This window comes from Periophthalmus magnuspinnatus, chromosome 14, assembly GCF_009829125.3.
Source record: "Periophthalmus magnuspinnatus isolate fPerMag1 chromosome 14, fPerMag1.2.pri, whole genome shotgun sequence".
NCBI classification, from domain to species: Eukaryota; Metazoa; Chordata; class Actinopteri; order Gobiiformes; family Gobiidae; genus Periophthalmus; species Periophthalmus magnuspinnatus.
In genome coordinates, this window is record NC_047139.1 from 21,118,441 (window position 1) to 21,137,570 (window position 19,130).

General features: G+C 39.2%; 1 protein-coding gene across 1 annotated transcript in view; it reads right to left on the reverse strand.

Annotated features, from left to right (window-relative positions):
• The window catches only part of igsf9bb (immunoglobulin superfamily, member 9Bb), a 108,049-nt gene that overhangs the window by 53,457 nt on the left and 35,462 nt on the right, over positions 1-19,130 (reverse strand). The window contains exons 2-3 of the mRNA XM_055226923.1: positions 15,910-16,101; positions 6,171-6,317 (exon numbers count right to left, since the gene is read on the reverse strand). Coding sequence (XP_055082898.1) covers positions 6,171-6,317; positions 15,910-16,101 — 339 coding nt within the window. The remainder of the gene's footprint in view (positions 1-6,170; positions 6,318-15,909; positions 16,102-19,130) is intronic.

Genomic DNA, 19,130 nt, shown 5'->3' on the forward strand with positions numbered 1-19,130 from the left:
TGCTTCCCTAAAATGGAATATATTTCAAGGACTGGTGCCACTAATGCACTTTAATAATCTGGTGATAAACATTTATACTCCCACCTGCTCCTGTTTTAAATGTTTTAAATGGACCTATGCAGTTACGTGTTTTGTTTGTTTTTGTTTGTATTGTTGTGTATTTTCACAGTGCGCTCATGACAAAGAGAGGCTGATGCTCTGACTGGGCTCTCCCTGTGGAAATAAAGATAATTAAATAAAAATAAATGTGTTAGCTGTCATCATGCTCATGTTTTGTTTTCACCTACAACATATCTCTGCCCACTCAGTCAATTTTCAAAAATATTAGCTCAGCTTCTGAACAGGAAGTCATTTATCCCATTTCTATGATTAGCTACGGTGTTTTGGATCAATACTCAAGTTTACACTGAAATAAAAGTAAAATAACAATCTAACGGTGGTATAATTCAAAACTAAGTACATTAAAAAGTCGTCTTTAAGTCAGTGTTGTGACATATAAGCTAATTCTCCAACTGATCTAAATGTGGTATTTTGTTTAACTGTTTAACTGCAAATGAAGAGGCGGTTGAGTTTGCATAAGGTTAACATGACAAAAAATATCCAAATGTTCCACTTGTATAGAAATATTAAACTTAAAGCAGACCTTTCAAAGCTTTTAAGCATGTTATAGATGTTTCCTTCCCATTTACCTTGTTAAAGTTGTTTTTGAAGTGAATCGTGCATGTTTGAGCAATCTTTAATCGCTTATTTTCAAGAAGCCATTTTGCTGATCATCTCTCGTTTTCACCAACACCGGTACACGCCGACTGTGACGTACTTACTTTGTTCTTCAATTTTATTTTCTTAATCGGTGTATATGTCATTGTGCAGTAATTTTGGTACAAATGAAAAAAATAGGCCTTGTGTCTGTTCCTTTCTTGTATCTCTGTAGCAAACTATGAGTGTTGGTAAGCAATCACCCTTCAACTGGAGCGTTACTGGTTCAAATCTCACCCAAACAGTAAATGCATCTGAAATAATACTAGTGGGAGCAAAAATGTGTTAAAGAGAATGCAATAAAAGGGGAGGAAAGAGGGAGAGAGAGGCCCACGTGGAGCCACTGCAGAATTGTGCTGCAGTAAAAAGCCATGTCTATTTTAAGAGGGGCGACGCAAGTGTAACCCTCTGAGACATAAACCCACAACTTTACCTTCACCCCTCAGCGCTCGTGTGAGAAAGAGAGAGAGCATTCTCCGTTACCCGTAGCGATGACAAATGGCCCCTTCGATCAGTGTGCGGGGATGACATAATTTCGCTGATAATCTGGGTCTAGCCTATTCCGCGCGCCCGTTTAGAAGTCATTTGAGGGCGGCAAGAGTTCACGGGGATGTATCGGAGGTGAAAATTGGCAGAGGTAAAGCCTGAAAGTGATATAGCTCTCTCAGTATAATCTATATGCATCTCACTGGGATCTGTATGCATGGCTTCCTGCTCGAATGCGCTGACAGCTAAAGTGCTCAGAGTAATCACTGACGAGAGCTGATGTTTGACGATGATAGGGAGAGGTGGATTGCAAATGGGGGCTATAAATAGACGCACTTATTATCAAGCTGCTGTGTGTCCTTAAGTGTTCTTTTATATATACAGGTCATATTAATGGGAGGGTAATGAGGAGAGGGTTTTGTCTAGATATTCATAGACCACTCAGTGAGTCATTAATTTGAATAACCCAAAGCTGAAGCTGAAGCTGAGGTGTGTATCATAATGGTGTTTGTGTGGAGGAGTGGCTGGCTCATATTAACAACAAAATGTGTCTATTTTCTCACAATACTGACTCATATGGTCGATTATGTATTGTACAGTGTCCTTTTTCACGGAGCTGCCCAGCTAGTTCCGGTTCTCTCAAAAACTGCAGAGTGGCTCTTTTCTGCGCCATTCATTCTGTATGAGGATTTAGCAGAGTCTGGCTAAAATACAATCAATCTCTCAAATCAATATTTAAAGCTCCGATATTACACAAAATTGACTTTTGTGAGCTTTAAGTCATGTTATAATGCTGTTATCTCCTCAAATACAGACCTGGAGTTGTATTTTGTTTCATTCACACGTGTTTGTAATCCTTTATTATTAGTCTGTCTACATCTCCAAAGCTCAAAATGCTCTGTTTCACTTTAACAGCAACCTTTTACCTTTAGTTCAATAGTCAATTCCAGGGCTGAAATTATACAAACAATTCTAGTGAAGGTGTACGGAGTTTTAAAACACAGTGGAGCACTTCCTGTATAACCACATAACATCACAAGGTTGAAATAGTGTTTTTTGTCTGAGAGAAGAACTCTAAATATGCAAGGTTTGTGTATTAAACATGGGGGAATGAAATAAAACACAACTCCAGGTCTGTTTGTGATGAGGAAACAACATAATAACATAGATCAGAAAATAGTGTAATATGGGCCCTAAATCTCAAAACAGAACAAAACAACTTCATGAAAATACATCTAATAACAAGTCCATTGTTTTTCTGTGCAACATCATTCAGACCGTAGAGCTATTTTAACATTATTAATTCATTTTAATTTAAGTTAGCAATAGCATTAGCTTCAAGACACAAACACCTACTTTTATAAACACAGACGCTTCCTCCAGTGCAGTCTTTACATCATAGTAAAGGTCTTGACCTGCTGTTTGTGATTATCTATCTGTAACTTTCTGTCCGCTGCCTGGTATTTAAATATTGATTTATTTTAGCATGACTCAGCTAATTTCCAATACACAGTGAATGGAGCGGGAAGTGCGAATCCGAAGCTAGCCAGGCGGCTCCATGAAACTCCAACACTTTATCAGCAAAGATCTATGAGGCAAATTTTCTACATACTTTCTATATTAACGGTTACATGTATAAATGTAATTTCTCAAATACCCAATCTATTTTTAAACATGTTTATAAGTAACAATGTCTTTAAAGCAGCAATATGTAACCCTCTGAGGGGTTACTATTCCGGCTTGTCTCCATAGAGCTTATGAGTGCTTTGCCTAGAATGTTCCATGATATGGTATTAGACTTCTTCTTTATATTTATTTAAATACACCTTAAAGAAGCTCTGTTGCACGGGAGGAGCTTAGAGTAGAGCTGCTGCTCTTACATGTCAAGAGGAGCAGCTGAGGTGCCTCAGACATCTGTTCAGGATGCCCCTGGACACTTAACTGGGGAGGTGGTCATGTCCCACTGGGGAGGAGGTCCAGGGAAGACCTAGGACACACTGGAGGGACTATGTCTCTCGGCTGGCCTAAAAATGCTTGGGGTCCCACCGGAGGAGCTGGAGGATGTGTCTGGGGTGAGGGAAGTCTGCGAGTCCCTGCTTAAACTGCTGTCACCATGACCTGGCCCCAGATAAGTGGAAGAAAATGGATGGATTCATTACAGGTGCTTTATTTATGCTTTATTTAACCAGGATAGTCCCACTGATATTTAGAATTATATGGAGAGAAATTTATATCATACTGTGGAACATTCCATGCAAAGCAATAACATCTCTATGGAGACAGGTGGCAAATCTCCAACAGAGAAGTTCTGTAGCCTTTAAATAGTGAGCAAAACTACTTTTCATCAAACAGACCTCTAACACTGTTCAAAATAATGGAAGCTGAGGTTTTGTAGCCCTTTATCGTGTGTACTTTTTCTTTGTATAACTGGGAAATCTGATGAGATTTGAGCCATAGATACTGTATTTGAATGAATGACTTGACTAATTACAGATACAAACTCGCTACTAAAGTGTTTCATTCTGCTCTTTATTTATTGCAACTCATGTTTTTTAATAATATTATATATTTAGAAAAATCTTTGTGGTTTAAATCTGCTGTTGGTTTTTGTGTCAGTTTTGTTTCAATATTATCATTTATTGTCTATACTTACTTCAGCGATATAACTAACTTCAAAATGTGTTATCACAGGGCTAGCTGTATTTGACAAGCAACATATTGTACAAGTATGAGATACAAATATTTTGTCCCCTAGAGGCCTGGAAGAATATATAGAGCTTCTATTGGGATCATACATAGTGCTGGTAATGCGTGAATAGCCTTTTGACAGTGTTCTTGGCTAGAGTGGGTTTATAGCAGACAGCACGAGTACATGTATGAATTGTAATTTAAAGTCTATTTCCAAAGGGCAGCCACAAAGCTCAGGGGTCTCTGCAGCCAATATATCAACAGCCTGTATTATTCATGTACATGACTCTATAGTTGACTTCAGCCGCATATTATATGTACAGCTCTGGTCCATGAGCCAGACCACACACACTCTGTGCTGTGCAGTAGTGAAAGAAGTACTCAATTTTGTTACTTAAAAATACTCAAGTAAAAGCAAACATATCACATGAAAAAATCTACTTAAGTAAAAATATTAAAGTACCTGTTTAAAAATGTACTTAAACAGTAAAAATCAAGTAGTAGTCAAGTATTTCACGCAGATTTCGAGGTCTTATAAATGGCTTAAAATGTAGTGATTTGATAAAAATTTGTGCTGAATTTTGTTCAACAGAACCAACTGAATGAATCGTGTTTTCCTAGCTGTTGTTATTTGAATATTTTTGTTTGCTCAAACTACAAACATGTTAAAAATAAACCCCCAGGCTTGTCAGCAGGTCTCAAACAATAATAACAAATGCTTTTACTTTTTCGATCCAGTTCAAAAATGTAGTAGACAACAGATACCTGCTCTCTCAAAGTTTTTTAACAAAAAAAATAAAATAAATTATTATTATTATTATTATTATTATTATTATTATTATTATTATTATTATTATTATTATATATATGTATAATTTTTTATATATTGTATATATTTTTTGTATATGTATTATTATTTTTTTACTTAAGTACAGTACTTTACTACTTTTACTTCATTACATTGCACCATAGGCACTATGTGAGCTCTGCTGGTGTCTCTTTATGTGGACCTCATAGCAATCATGGACAAGCCCTAGTTCCCTGGTCCCTTGGTCCCCTGATCCCTGGTCCCCTGGTCCAGACACTTTTTTCACTCAGAGAAATGACTCAAGTCTAAAGTGAATAAAATGGGATTTCTTTGCAGTCATTAAATGGCCTGTAGATAACTGGAAACATCACATATTCATAGTGCAATAAAAATACCACAGGTAATACCAAGTTAAATAGTAAAACTGTCAGAGTGAAGTCTGTGTTTTGATATGAAGGACTTAAAAAAAAGGTTGGCCACCCCTGCTTTATATGGAGAAATGAGAGACATGATGGAGGTTTGCAGGAGCAGCAGAGCGGTTCACTGTGTCCTGTACTACACTGTTTCATGTCAAGACTCTTCATTCTAAACCAGGCCTAAAGCAGAGACAGAGGCAGCAGCAGAGGTCTGAGTCTGGAACACTACACGCAGAGAAGTCACAGAGGAGAGTGGCTCTGATCAAACACAACTAATAGACTGTGACCACTAGGAGGGTGGGACTGAACTTTGATGGACAAATGATTGACAGATGTAGTAACCAATCAGAGAAACAGGCATGACAAGAGTTCAGAATGGCCATGTTACAATCAAACTTTCAAACAGTGTTTCAACGGTAGTACGTGGGAGAGATACATCTTTGAATGTTTTTGTCCACCTTTGGACTAAGTATTATGTAAAACTATTTTATCTATGATTTAGTCTTTTGTTAGACATGTTTAAGTCTCATTTTAGCCCCAGATTCAGGCCTCATACAGTCTGGGTTTAGATCTGGTGGTGCTCTGAAAGCCAAATATTATCTTGGTACTTGATTAGGGAAGTTTGAGAAACACTGGTGTAGATGTAGAAGTCGATAGGCCTGTCATGATAATTACTGTATCAATCAATATATTCTGGGGCTCAATATTTATCAAGTGTATAATTTCTTCTCAATGAAGCGGGCGACAGTAGCTCATTTGGTAGAGCGCTTGTCCACTGATCTGAAGGTTGGCAGTTCAAATCCTGACATAAATAGTGTTGTAGAGGCTGTTATTTATCTGTTGCTGCTTATGTCTTTTAATGATTCTGTATATTTAAGCATATGTGTACTGGGATTATTCAGATTTTCACTATTATCGCAGTTTATCTCTGTAGCGATACATCCTGCTTCAAAATGTGTTACCGTGACAGTCCTATAGGCCGATTATTGTACTTACTTGCTTATGTAGAGTCTTACCGTTGACCGTGAGATGCACCCAGCTGCCGTTGTGGAAAGTGTCGTACTGCTGCTCCAACATGAGCACCTTACACTCGTACCAGCCCTGGTCGTCTGAGCGCACACTCTCTATCCGCAGGGAGGACTTTCCGTGCAGACTGGCCCTTCCTGCGAGAGAGGGACAAGGACACGGAGTCAGCCAGAGGGACAAGCAGAGGTGAGGGAGGGAGCCCGCGCAGTGAATGTAATGAGGCACATGGAGGAGAATCACAAAGAGATATCTACACATAGCAGGGCTGAACAATTAATCACTGCTGAATTGAAATCGTGATAGGAGTTGGTGCAGTTCTGTGGACAATAGTGCCCGGCAAGTTCACTGTTTGCGACACCACTTCCTGTAAAATTTTTATCTCTATGAGGTTTTTGCCGATTCACGCTACAATGAATAAATATTTAAAGATAAGACAGTGGACTGGAAGGTTAAGCAGGACAACAGGTTAAAATGACACAAATAAAATTAAAACGTCACTGGAGGACACGTTTGTGTTTAGAAAGAGACATGTTTGTGTCAACACCAGAAACTGAAGTATTCTACATATAAAAATAATTGGGTAGTCTTTTTTCCTTTAATTTGTTTTTTGATTTTAGTGTCTGTTAGTGTTGAGACACAGTGAGCTAGTTAGTGTGCTGCTGTGGACAGAACCTATTATCAAACAGCAAAGGCTGTAATTACTTAGATAATAGAATGTCCTCTGCAATGACAAAATGTCTTGATTTTAACAGAAAAACTGACCTGATAACCTCTACAAACATGTTCTGAAATGCATTCTTGTGCTAGTTTATTAGTTCATATTTCAGTCTTCTCTAAAGTGTTTATGCTCCTAGAGTTTGAATGTTTGAACAGAATACTACTTTTTTAAGCAAATGTAATCATAATTGCAATACCTTTTCAGTCCAATTAACTTTATATAGTACATTTTATAAACAAAAACAGTGCGGCAAAGTTAAAATATAAAATACAACACAAAAAATAAGTCCTCATACAAGTCCTCAATGAAACAATAGTATAAAAAAATAAATGAAAACGGGACCACCCAACTCACAAAACTGTAAAAAAAAATTTGAAAGCATGATTTTTACTTTACTCTTGAACCTTGTGTTGAATACTTTGTGTCTTAAACATTGAGGTGAACTTGTTTCTCTGTAAGAATGCGATACCTGTTTTAAGATGTCTTCACTACAACCAGCTGCTTGGGTCACATGATACTGATATTCCTTTTCAAGTTGACAAGAGGTCTTGTAATACATCGTTTTAGTGACTGCAAGCATCTGTTAGTGACGTATTTTACCTCTCTGTGAACAGCTAACTACACATCCCTTTGTGACCTTGTACAGACAGTATGTAAAATGAGTTAAGTCCTTATAAGACCTGCCTTCCTGTACCTTTCTGGGGCTTTAAGTACTGGAAAACTCCCAACACAACAAATGTGTCTGCTGTCTGTAACTTCATTCATCTGATCAGATACATTTCTTTCAACTCTCTACCTGGTCTGCAATCTCTTCCTTCACAATTACAAAGTTTAAAAAAGTTGGCCTCTTTTTTACCAAAATCATGCATCGCTAGCACATAAGAAATTAGGCTTGGACAATATGCTAATAAAAAATCTAAATGTGAGCTCAACCCTGTGATGATATTCTTTCTCTGTAAAATCAGTGAAATCGTGACTCACAATTTTTTTCTTGAATGTAGCTCTATGCTCAAACAAAGTCACTTCAGTCACCTACTCTTCCTATTGGTCAGCCTCAGCAATGCTCTGAGTGAGTGACATTTGGATTTAGTCAGTCACAGTGAAGTAAGAACTTTCAGAAGAACCAGACATCTTTAGTAATCTCCACTAGGCAATACAAAGAGACTAAGTTTACATGAATCATGATAAAATTTAAAAAGAAATCTCACTAATTTTCATACATGCTAGGAACTCCATTATTTGCTGTCTGCACACATTAACGCAGGTTTTACTTTCATTTTAACACAGCAGATCAAAACAATTAAACAACATGAGCCAGTCCACAGTGGAGAGGTTGTGGTTTATCATCGCTGTTGATCTGAAACAAGTGAAGAAACAAACACATGAATAATATTTACCTGGCTACTTCTTACCAAGTGCAGTTGAATGCCTCTCCTAGCCTGCTCCTAGTATGATTGAACTGCTCTGTTACATGAAGATCTGGAATATATTTTTTTGCCATAAAGCCCACCCCTAATAGTAGCTCAGGTAAAGAGTTCAGAGAGTACACTGCCATGTGCTTGTGTGGGAGTCAAATCACTAGCTGCTACAAAGCAACTACAGCTACATCAAAGCAGAGTGCACATTTGAGTGTCAGGGCAGGCCGCTTATGGGAGCTCCTCATCTCCATGTGTGACGTCTGTTTGGGAGAAGTACCGAGGCAAGGACAGGTCGCCGCTTCAGTAAGGAGTGAAGAAGGTCCAATATGACAGGGAGGGTCCCTCTGGGTGACACAGCAGTCACTACTAATCTTCAATCACTACGTTTACATGCACAGACAAGTCAGAGCGAGCTGAACAACCAAAACCTCACAGACCACTCCCGAATAGGTACGAAAAGGGGGGTCTATGATGTGTTCAGGGGCATCGAGTAATTTAGCATCAGCTCTAAAACGTACAAAAATGACCAAACATGGTCACATTTTTATATTGCGCTTTTCCACCTTCAAGTCACTCAAAACGCTTTACATCAAGGAACCACTCACCCATTCACACACACATTCATACACCAGTGTACGTAGACACTGAGGGCGAGGTGGGTTAAGTGCCTTGCCCAAGGACCCAACAACAGCATTTATTTGTGGGGATCTGACCGCTCTACCCCACCTCGCCCACATGCAGTTTATAATCGCTGCTGATTTAAAACCAGCGAATAAACAAACACATTAATGATTTTCCTCCTTTTCCTTCCTACCCAGTGCAGTTGAATCCCTCTCCTAGTCTGTCTCAGGCTTCTCCTAGCATGATCGGACTGTGCTGTTACATGGAGCGGGCATCTGAGAACACACTGAATTATCCAGATGTGTTATTGGGATGTGGGATATTCAAACTCCTTAATTTTTGGATTATATATATTTCTGAAATTCAGTTTAAATTGGACTAAGCCAGTTATCCCGTTTTCCTGGTGTACATGTAAACACAGAGAGTGACATTGTCTCTGGTCTTCAGTGGAGCAAGGAGGAGCTGCGTTTGACTTCTGCAGATCCAAAGCCCAAAGGGGGGATTGATGTGGTGCTCATGGCAATCTGGCAACCGGATCATAACAGATGGTGACGTGCAATAAGGTCTAAACAAAGGGCTTTAAGGGAGCACACACAAGCTCAATACATCAGCATTATCAAAGCCCGACTATCCCTCATTAATCCTCTCATACAGCTATAGCCCACTCACTTTGGGATATTCTTTAGTATTTTGTGGTTTGCGGCACAATTCACACTGGCTTAGGAGGACACTGACTATAGAATCATAACATTGTAGAATCCAGGGGAGAATTCCAGAATGATGAAACATTAGTGGCATTTCCGTAGTGATTGACAATTTAAAACTAAATATTATATCTTTTGCATGGAAAAGAGTTCTCAGAATGTTGCAGAAATCCAAGAATAGTTTAAAATGGAGCTGGAGGACAGGTCAGTTTTCTATGGTAGAATTGGCTTTGTCAGATTGCAGAGGTGTTGACCTGATTTATGGTTAATATCTTTGTAATTACTGGGACTATCCACCTGAAGCAAATCTGACACAAAGTTCAATGCCTTCCCTGTCAGCACAAATATATATATTTTTTTACAACAGCTTCAAAAATCGGTGCCATTATTAAACTCCAAAAATGAGATTGTTGCCATTTGAAAGGACTATAAGATATCAGATATGACAAGTTTGTGGAGCAAATATTAAACACATAATGATAATAAATATTAAAACACCATATAAAAACTACATATAGTGGCTCAGTGGTTAGAGTGTTGGTCCCCCAACCCGAAGGTCGGAGGATCGAGTCCTGCTCCCAAGTTCTGTTGTTGTGTCCTTATCCACATTGCCTAGTATGAAAGTGGTGTGTGCGTGAATTACAGGTGGTGGTCAGAGGGGCCGATGGCGTAGATTGGCAGCCTCGCTTCTGTCAGTCTGCCCCAGGGCAGCTGTGGCTACAATGGTAGCTTACCATTACCAAGTGTGGAAATGAATGAATAATGACTATAGTGTAGCGTTTTGAGGCTCTGAAAAAGCGCATTACAAGTGTAAGCCATTATAAAAACTACATATAAAGACAACTGGGTAGTGTTGGCTTTAACAAATTTAAATAGGTTGTTTATTTCATAGTTTATGCTTTTATGTTAGCATTAGGTTTAAGGCACAGTGAGCTAGATAGTGTGCTGTTGTGCTTATTACACTGAAAAAAGTCAAAGCTGACATCACACATTACACATAATATTGCACTTTCTTTTGGAAATATCACTTGAAATGTCATGTTTTAAATGTGTGATTCAAAATGCAGGCCTAAGTATAAAAGGTATTTAAGGCGCTTTGAGAAAGTGAATCCATCCTGACGTTGTTCTTTCTAAAGTGCAGATGAGCCCTTAAGTCAAACAAACTGTTGTGCTGTTTTCTGACCTTTGCAAACGTATTAGTCACTTGTCACATTTGCTTTGTATCCTGTCATTCAGGATAAGGACAGAAGAAGGCATCAATATAGGTGACTCAATATTAAACTGGGATTTTGAAGACATTTTGCTTCTCTGGAGTGCATACTTTTACTCCTATACAGACCATTTTGAGCTTTGGAGCTGTAGACAGACTAATAAACCAGGATTACTTAAGCATGAAACAAAACACAACTCCGGGTATGTTTTTGAGGACGTAACAACATTTTAACATGGTTTAAAGCTCACAAGAGTCCATTTTGTGTTATATAGGACATTTAAAGTTTTTACCTTCCAAATTTATTAAGTAAGTCCGTTACTTTACTAGTAGTTTTTCCAAAGTAGTTTACTTTTTACTCCTACTTCTACATATCTTGAAGCACTACTTGGTACTTTTTGGTTACTCCCCCTCTGCCTAACATACAGAATACATTAAAAGGTAAAGGAGTGAAAATATAGGTCACTTGTGAACGCAATTTGCACCCCACCAGCCCATCTTATGAATTCACTATTAGAACCGACCACCTACAGTCTGATGTGTTCCTCTCAATCCTCTGTGGAGAAGCAGGGATGTGATTTTCTGGTGTGATTAAGGCCAGCTCCAGATCAAGTCCAGGTAAGAATTCTGCACACTTAAGCAAGGTCGCAGGAGTGCTGCGGTGACATTTAAAAGAACCATCTGCATAATCTCTCTGGCCTCATTTTCAATAGATCCCCTCAATAGTGTACTAAAGGTGCACTGTGGAACTTTTATGCTCTGGCCAAAGCGGTGTTATTGCTTTGCCTGGAATGTTCCACAGTATGACATTAAACATATCTATCTTGCATTCTTTAAATTACAGTTGTTTCTAGTACTCAAAAAGTCATTGACAAATGTGTTTTTACTGCAAGCAGGGTCCCCTCTCCACAGATCTGACCTGTAACTTGGAATTGCGATGTCACTTCACTGTCTCATTGTTGATAAATGGAGTGACAGCATCTAAGTAGGTATAGTATGTTTGCCCACTGATCAGAGGGTTGGTGGTTCAAATCCCACTCTCGGCATAAATATCATTGGTACATAAATATCACTTACTTACAGGTTGGCGGTGCAATTCCAGCTCCCACAGACGAATGCTGTCGCTGTGTCTTTGGGCAGGACACCTAACCGCCTCACCCCTAATGTTGGCGCACACTGGTGTATGAATGTGTGTGTGAATGGGTGAGTGCTTCCTTGATGTAAAGCTCTCTGAGTGCCTTGAAGGTAGAAAAAGCACTATATAAAAACATGAGCATTTACCATATATATGTTTAATGCCATACTGTGGGTCATTCTAGGCAAGGCAATAACATCTCCATGGAGACAAGCAGGTGGCAGACCTTGAGAAAAATGACATAATGCACCTTTACATTCACTGTAAAACATAGCACATATTTAGAGGGAACAGAATATACTAGTGTTGTATACAGTTCACAGTCAGGCTCTCAAGCAAAGCACTACTGAGTAAAAATGCTCTTGGTTGCTAGCCACCTGTGTGGTGAATTACAGCTCCAAAATGAAGCTGCAGCAGACATAATTTGCTGATAACAGCACAATCATTCAGTGTCCAATGCTTTCTCACACACTTCAGTCACAGAGATTTCAAACGTGCTCATGTAATGGGCTAGAAACCTGAAATGGTGCACACCACAGATTAATAATTAACTGTAATGGTCCATCAGAGACTGACTTGGAGAATTACTATATACAATATTTCCAGTGTGAATAAAGGCTCAACTTTCTAAGCTCAAATATCAAGATTCACATATAATAAGTATTTGAACTGGAAATGACGGTAATAGCCAGTGTAATATGATAATTCAACCAAAAGGGGGGGCACATTTAAACATAGTTGAAGAAGAGGTCCATAGACTGGTGATCAACAGAGTGAATAGAAAAGGGGTTTTTTTTGCTATTGTGTAGGGTTAATATCCAAAAATTAACATTAAACCCCCATGATGAGGTTTGAACTTAAGAATTAACTTTTTGGATATTTCATGGCAAAGCACAGTGTAATCAATAGGAAAAACTGGCTTTCTATCGTTCAACAATCAGCTTCTGCTTCTTATAAAACTGTAACTATCAAACTCATAATATATTTCAAATGTTAGGTCAAGTCGGTCCAGGTCAGGCTAAAGCTAAAGAATGTTCTGGTCATAGTTTTATCACAGTCAGTGTAATGACTCAGACGCAGGTAGAGGTGCAGCTCCAATCTTGTTCTCAGCAGTCAAACTAATCTCTGCTCCAGTCCTCCATCAAGCTTCATTACAACCTCCAATACCGGCTCACTTTGTCACTGTGGAGATACCATCTATGCCCGCATTCCTTTACTACCATATAATTGTCCAAAAGCTTGTATTTGGGAGATTGAGCTTTTTTTTACTCCTGCCAAATTTTGTCAAAACATCGCTCATTCATGTTCATTATCTTCAGGAAATCCTTGTGTGATAGCTCTTTGTCGCAGCTCGCAGATCCTCTCAGAAGTAGGAAGACAGACTACTTCAATCAGATGATAGATTCTATACTTTCTTTATTCTTTTTTTCCAAGTTTTCTCATTAATGCAATTGGCGTCTTCCTGTCGTGCTATAGCTTGATTTTCATCTATATCTCATTAGACCCAGTATAAAGTGGGTCTTTCTTCTACTTCCCCGTCAAACAATGGCCTGTTTCAGTGCAAAAGACGGTCTTGGAAATGGCCCACTGAATTATTCAAGTTCCATATCACCCAAATCTGGCACAATGCAGTTCTATATGTTTTATAGTAGCCCCCAAAAAGAGAATAAAGGCACTACTGATGCGGTGTGGAAATATACAGTAAAAGCAGAGATTGTATGAAGAAGTGGACTAAGGTACTGTCACCCATAGTGGGTCAAATGTTATAGGGGTGAATTTGGAGCCCAGTTACATATTTGGACTTCCAACTGTGAGTATCACAGCAACCAAAGAGAAAATCCAGGAGCGACCTTGGTGAAAGAAGGTGCCTCAATTGGCTGTTATCAATGTTTATATCTTGATTTTAGAACAAATTTGCAAAATAAAAATACCAGGATCATGTAGAGCAGGCTAATGCTAACATTTTAAGACCAAAATGACGAGCCTGGTAGCAGCAGGTACAGAGAGAGGGGACACAGTGTTTCAATTGAAAGTGAATTGGAGCCAGAGTTGATGGAGCCAGAAACAAGCCATGCTCACTACCTATTTGGAATGCGGTGGCTAGTGGGTCAGCTATGTCTATTTATATATACAGTCTATACTTGCTATACTTGTGTCACTATGGCGACAAAACTTCCCTCCAGATTTTGGTCAGGACTACCTTAGATGGAAACCCACTGAGACTCTGGGAGAACATGGGCGGTGAGTCAAACCCGGAACCTGCGCTAGCCACTCAGCCACCATGCCGCCAAGTAACAATTTCACATTTTACACTTAATACTTTAGAGTATAACCTACCAAGTGGCACAAATCAAATCAAAATCAATAGAGAGAGCATGTAAGAACACGTCTGGACCAGGAAAACTAAAGTCCTTCAGATCCACCTTCGGGGAACAGTCACAGCTCCTCTCTTGGCTCTGGTTCTTCTGGTGTAACTCAAACCACGACTTCCCAAACTGAGCAGAATTTCCTGTCAGGCATTTTGTGATCTGATCAATGAGGACAGAGTGTGTAACCAAGCACACACACATTACACAACGCTCCAGTATTTTGCTCTGTCAGGCAATTTTTCCTCCTAGAGGCTAAAGACGAGAGGAGACTTGGAAAAGCAGCTTGTTTCTTTATCAGATCTAGACTCCAGCTTGCTTCATATTATGGGCCACATCACAGTTGAATTCCTCCAGTATTTACTTATTACTTCGTTTATCTTGAACCTAATAAGTCATTTTAGGTGATAGATTTTATGCCAGCACTCATTCAGAACAAAATGCAGAGGTATGTATTGATTTTGTGCCATGTGGTCTGTTATGCTGTAAAGTGAACGATGTAAAACTGATGGTTTTCTGAAATTAAGGGAATTCTTACATAAAGAAAATACACTTGAGACTGTCTGATATGGGTTTTATCATGGCCAAAGCGGCTGATGGCCGACACGCTCTGCTCATATTTTTAAGACGATATATAAAACAGAGTTTGATCTTTTCTTTAAATTGTGTAATTAAATTTTACTACAAACTCACCAAGAGCCCTTTTTTTTTTACCATAAATCCATAAAAGGGCTGCTGTCAGGTTTTGTGTAGTTATCTCTTTGCACTTAAGTGCTCAAATAAAGCATTATGTGTATTCCATATCCAGCTAATAAGCTAAAATGAAATAGCGGCCTGTGCTGAAGATTTAAGGCCGATAGCTAAAAAGAGCAAATATCGGCCCAATACATCGGTGTGTCTCTAAAATACACACACATAATAAGTATTTCAAACTGGGCTGTTCAAATTGAGCTGAGGTAAATTACGTAACTTTTGCACCCAGACTCAAACCCAAAGTCAGCAAAAATGACTATTCCCCTGACTATTCCTCTCAATTATGTTTTATGTTCACATGAAAATGAAAACTAACATTACATATGTGGAACAAACTTTCCTTTTGAGCTGCATGTCAGCGTCATTGTATTGATATTATCCATTGGGCAATAATGTCACATAATCTGGGTAAACCTGTTGTCTTTGTTAATACCAGGGACTTCCATCATTTCGCCTTTAATTTGCGAAGGCAGAGTGACAGAATAGACACACGATCAAAGCTCTCTGAGCCTATTTCCAGACAGAAGGATGATTAAAAACATGCATTGAGATGATGCAGGTGCAAAGCTGCTGATGGGAAAATCCCTTTCACCTTCTCGGTCAATTTCACCTTGAGACAGAATATGAATAATAATGAATAATATGAAGTGAAAAGAGCTCCGGCCTCCAAAGCAAATGCCAGCTCATTAGAGCTGTCAGCAGTATTTAGTAAACAGATCTGTTAGCATTAGTATGCATGCTTGATTTAGTATATAGAAACTGATTAATATTGCAAAAAAGAAAAATCTGTTTCCTTGTACGTACCTGCATACTCCGGGTCCACGTGAGGAGGGTAGAAGCGGAAGTTGATGAAGAAGGGGATGGGCATCCCATACTTGAACCACTCCACCACGTAGGGCTGGCCGTTGAGGGGGTGGGGAACGTCGCATCCCAGGATGACGCTCTCTCCTGCGCGCGCCGTCACAAACTGGGGCTCCTCTCGCACTCCGTGGGCACCTGGGGAAGAGAGAACAGAGCTGAGTGTTCAGGCCACAGGACAAGGTCATCTACTGCTGCGGGAGCAAATCAAGCTCCGGCTGCGATAACAATAACAAAAAAAATACTTTGGTGACGTAAAAAGCAAGTTGAAACAGAACACACGTTTTTAAATTGTAAACAATCTAGTTCTAGTTAGTTCTAGTAAAAGTGTAGTGTATCTCCTTAAGCATTATATGACAGTTCTCACTGACATTCCTCATCTCTAGGTCTGTCACGATAACAAATTTTGAAGCACAATATATCGCTACAGAGAAATACTGCGATAACCGATAATATTGAAACTACTTTATGCCACTAGCACAAAGCAGGATAGTCCCAGTGAGCATTTTTTTAAATAGACTGCATTATTAAAAGGCATGAGCTGCAACAGATAAATGAGAATGAACTAATAATCAGCCACAGACGTTATTTATACTGAGATTTGCTATGGGACAGTAGATATATGTTGATAATAAAACTGCGCTATATAAACTCTGTAGCTCAAGTCTGACCTTACGTAAAAATGGCAAAAATCTCACACTTTTGCAAAGAAACTCTTACTATTGTGCCCCAATATACATAGTTCCAGCTTTCAAATACTGAACCATAAATCAATATAGCAATTATCACTATCACATTGTCGTGGAAATTATCTGTATAATAAAACTAAAACATCCAAGGAGACTGTCTGTGTTGGTTTATTACATTTGCAGTGGTAAACAACGGTCCCACTACAGACAGAGTTTCTGCTGCAGTGGGCCCAGAGCAATGGGGTAAAAACACTTAAATACTGTCTGAGATCCAAGCCCTTCCCATCAAACTGTGGGCGTGAATGGAAAAACACAAAGTTACCTATCGCAGTGTATCTTAGACAACGGAAAAACGCTTACGATTCGATTGTTACACCACTACCACCAAAGCAAGCAGGTTGTGTCCGCTAAGCTAACTCCAGCAGTTTCACAAGAATGACGTTTGAGATGTGTGCGATTACGAAAGCTAAAGCTAACAGCGCTACAGTGAATGTTTGTGTGCGATAAGATGAACATGTGCTTAGCTACAACTTCCATCACTCAGGCTGGAAAGATCGCTAGTGGCTAATTCAATACAGCTGCAAGGCCAATGGGCGGGTGGGAGAAAGATTAACGACACTTGCGAGTAACGTGAACGTGATTCTTCTTGACAGAATCTTTCTCATCTCACTTGTCTGTACCATATGTCACCAGATAAAAACCTAAAGGAGGTCAACATAACAGCAAGGGCCAACGACTCCTCCTCGAATGTGTTTGTCAAATAATTCACGCTCTCATTCCTACAGAACCCGTGGATGCCCCTTATCGATTTCAGGATAATTAGCATGTAGCAGAAACCTGGTGTGGTAGCGTTTTACTCGTCGATAGCAGCTAATCAGATGTACTCACTGCTCCTCCCTCTGCGGTTTGTCAGTGGAAGGGGTATCCTGCTTTGACACAATGGCCTACTGACTGTATTTGTCTCATTAAGAGAGCAGTATAGGGCCATGAATCAAGTTGTGAAGGCTAGAGTAACAACACACAGGGATAATTACTAGCGTTAGTGATATTTTTACACAGGCTTTTTACTCTGGAATGAGTTGGAATATGCAGTGTTTTATCAGTGCTATAGCTATGTAGTTTTAGCTTGATATCTCAAAATAAAGCTACACAATTAGCTGTTTAAAAGGCCCATATTTAGCTGATTTCTGACCTATGTTACAATCTCTACTGAACAAAATGTAAAAGGTAGCTGTTAACTTGAAAACTACTGCTTCATTACATCACAAGGTGGAACAGAGCATTTTGAGCTTTGAAAAAGTAGACAGACTAGTTATAAAGGGTTACTCAAACATGTGTGAATGAAACAAAACACAACTCCAGGTCTGTTTTTGAGGAGGTAACAATATTATAACATGTCGTAAAGCTCACAAGAGTCAATTTTGTGTAAAACTTTGTATTTATTTGTCAGATTGTAATAACTGTGCCCCTTCAAAAACAGCCCATGTCCCATAGAGTTATATAGGCTCGTGCCCATCTGAAATGATGACATCATCATCAAAAACACAACCTATTGACTGTTGTATATCAGGATTTATAAACTACATTTGAAAACCATCATCTTATTTTTACTACCTGTATTTCAACACAGCAGGACAACTGAAATGATCCGAGTGAGTCTGGTAGAGGTGTATGGACATTAAAACATATGACCAACACCCCCCAAAAGTCAATTTATCTAGAATATGAAAACAGGATCATAAGTGTTTTAAGTGTTTCAACTGTCAGGCCAAATCACAACAAAATAAAGCAACTAAAGGACGTTTCAGTCCCAACTCCAAACAGTGTAATTATCAACATCTTCTTTATAACAATATTGTAGTGTTCTGCAACAACATCAGTCGTGACCATAGACTGCATAAAGAAGTGGACTAAGGGAGTGTGACGTTACCCATGGCACTCAGCTCCAGTCAAATTAAGCTCATCAAGGCTAGCAGTTATAGGGGCCAATTTGGAGCTGAGTTCCATATTTGGATTTCTGACTGTGAGTACCATAGTAACCAAAGATCCAATCTGGAGCGAAGCTGTTGAAGGTGACGTCCCTTCCCAGCCGCACCGTTGGTTTAGCAGGGAGCAGGCGCTTAGCCAAGCTATCAATCAAACCTGTTGCTAATGCTAGCGGGAGCGACCTCGGGAAAATAGGGCAGCTGATTTGTTTCTTATTAATGCTCATATCTTGAGTCATGGAAACAATAGTGAAATAAAAACAGCAGGATGTAGACCAGGTTAATCAGAACATTTTAAAAACAAAACGACAAGCCTGACAGCAGCATTTACAGAGAGAGGGCTGATAGTTTTTTTTTTGTAAAATGGAGCCGGAAGCACATCCATGTTCATTTCCTATTTGGAACGTGGTGGCGAGCAGGTTAGCTCTGTCCATTTATATCTACAGTCTGTGGTTTCAATTCAGCAAAGCCAGTCTCCAAACTGACCAGTAAC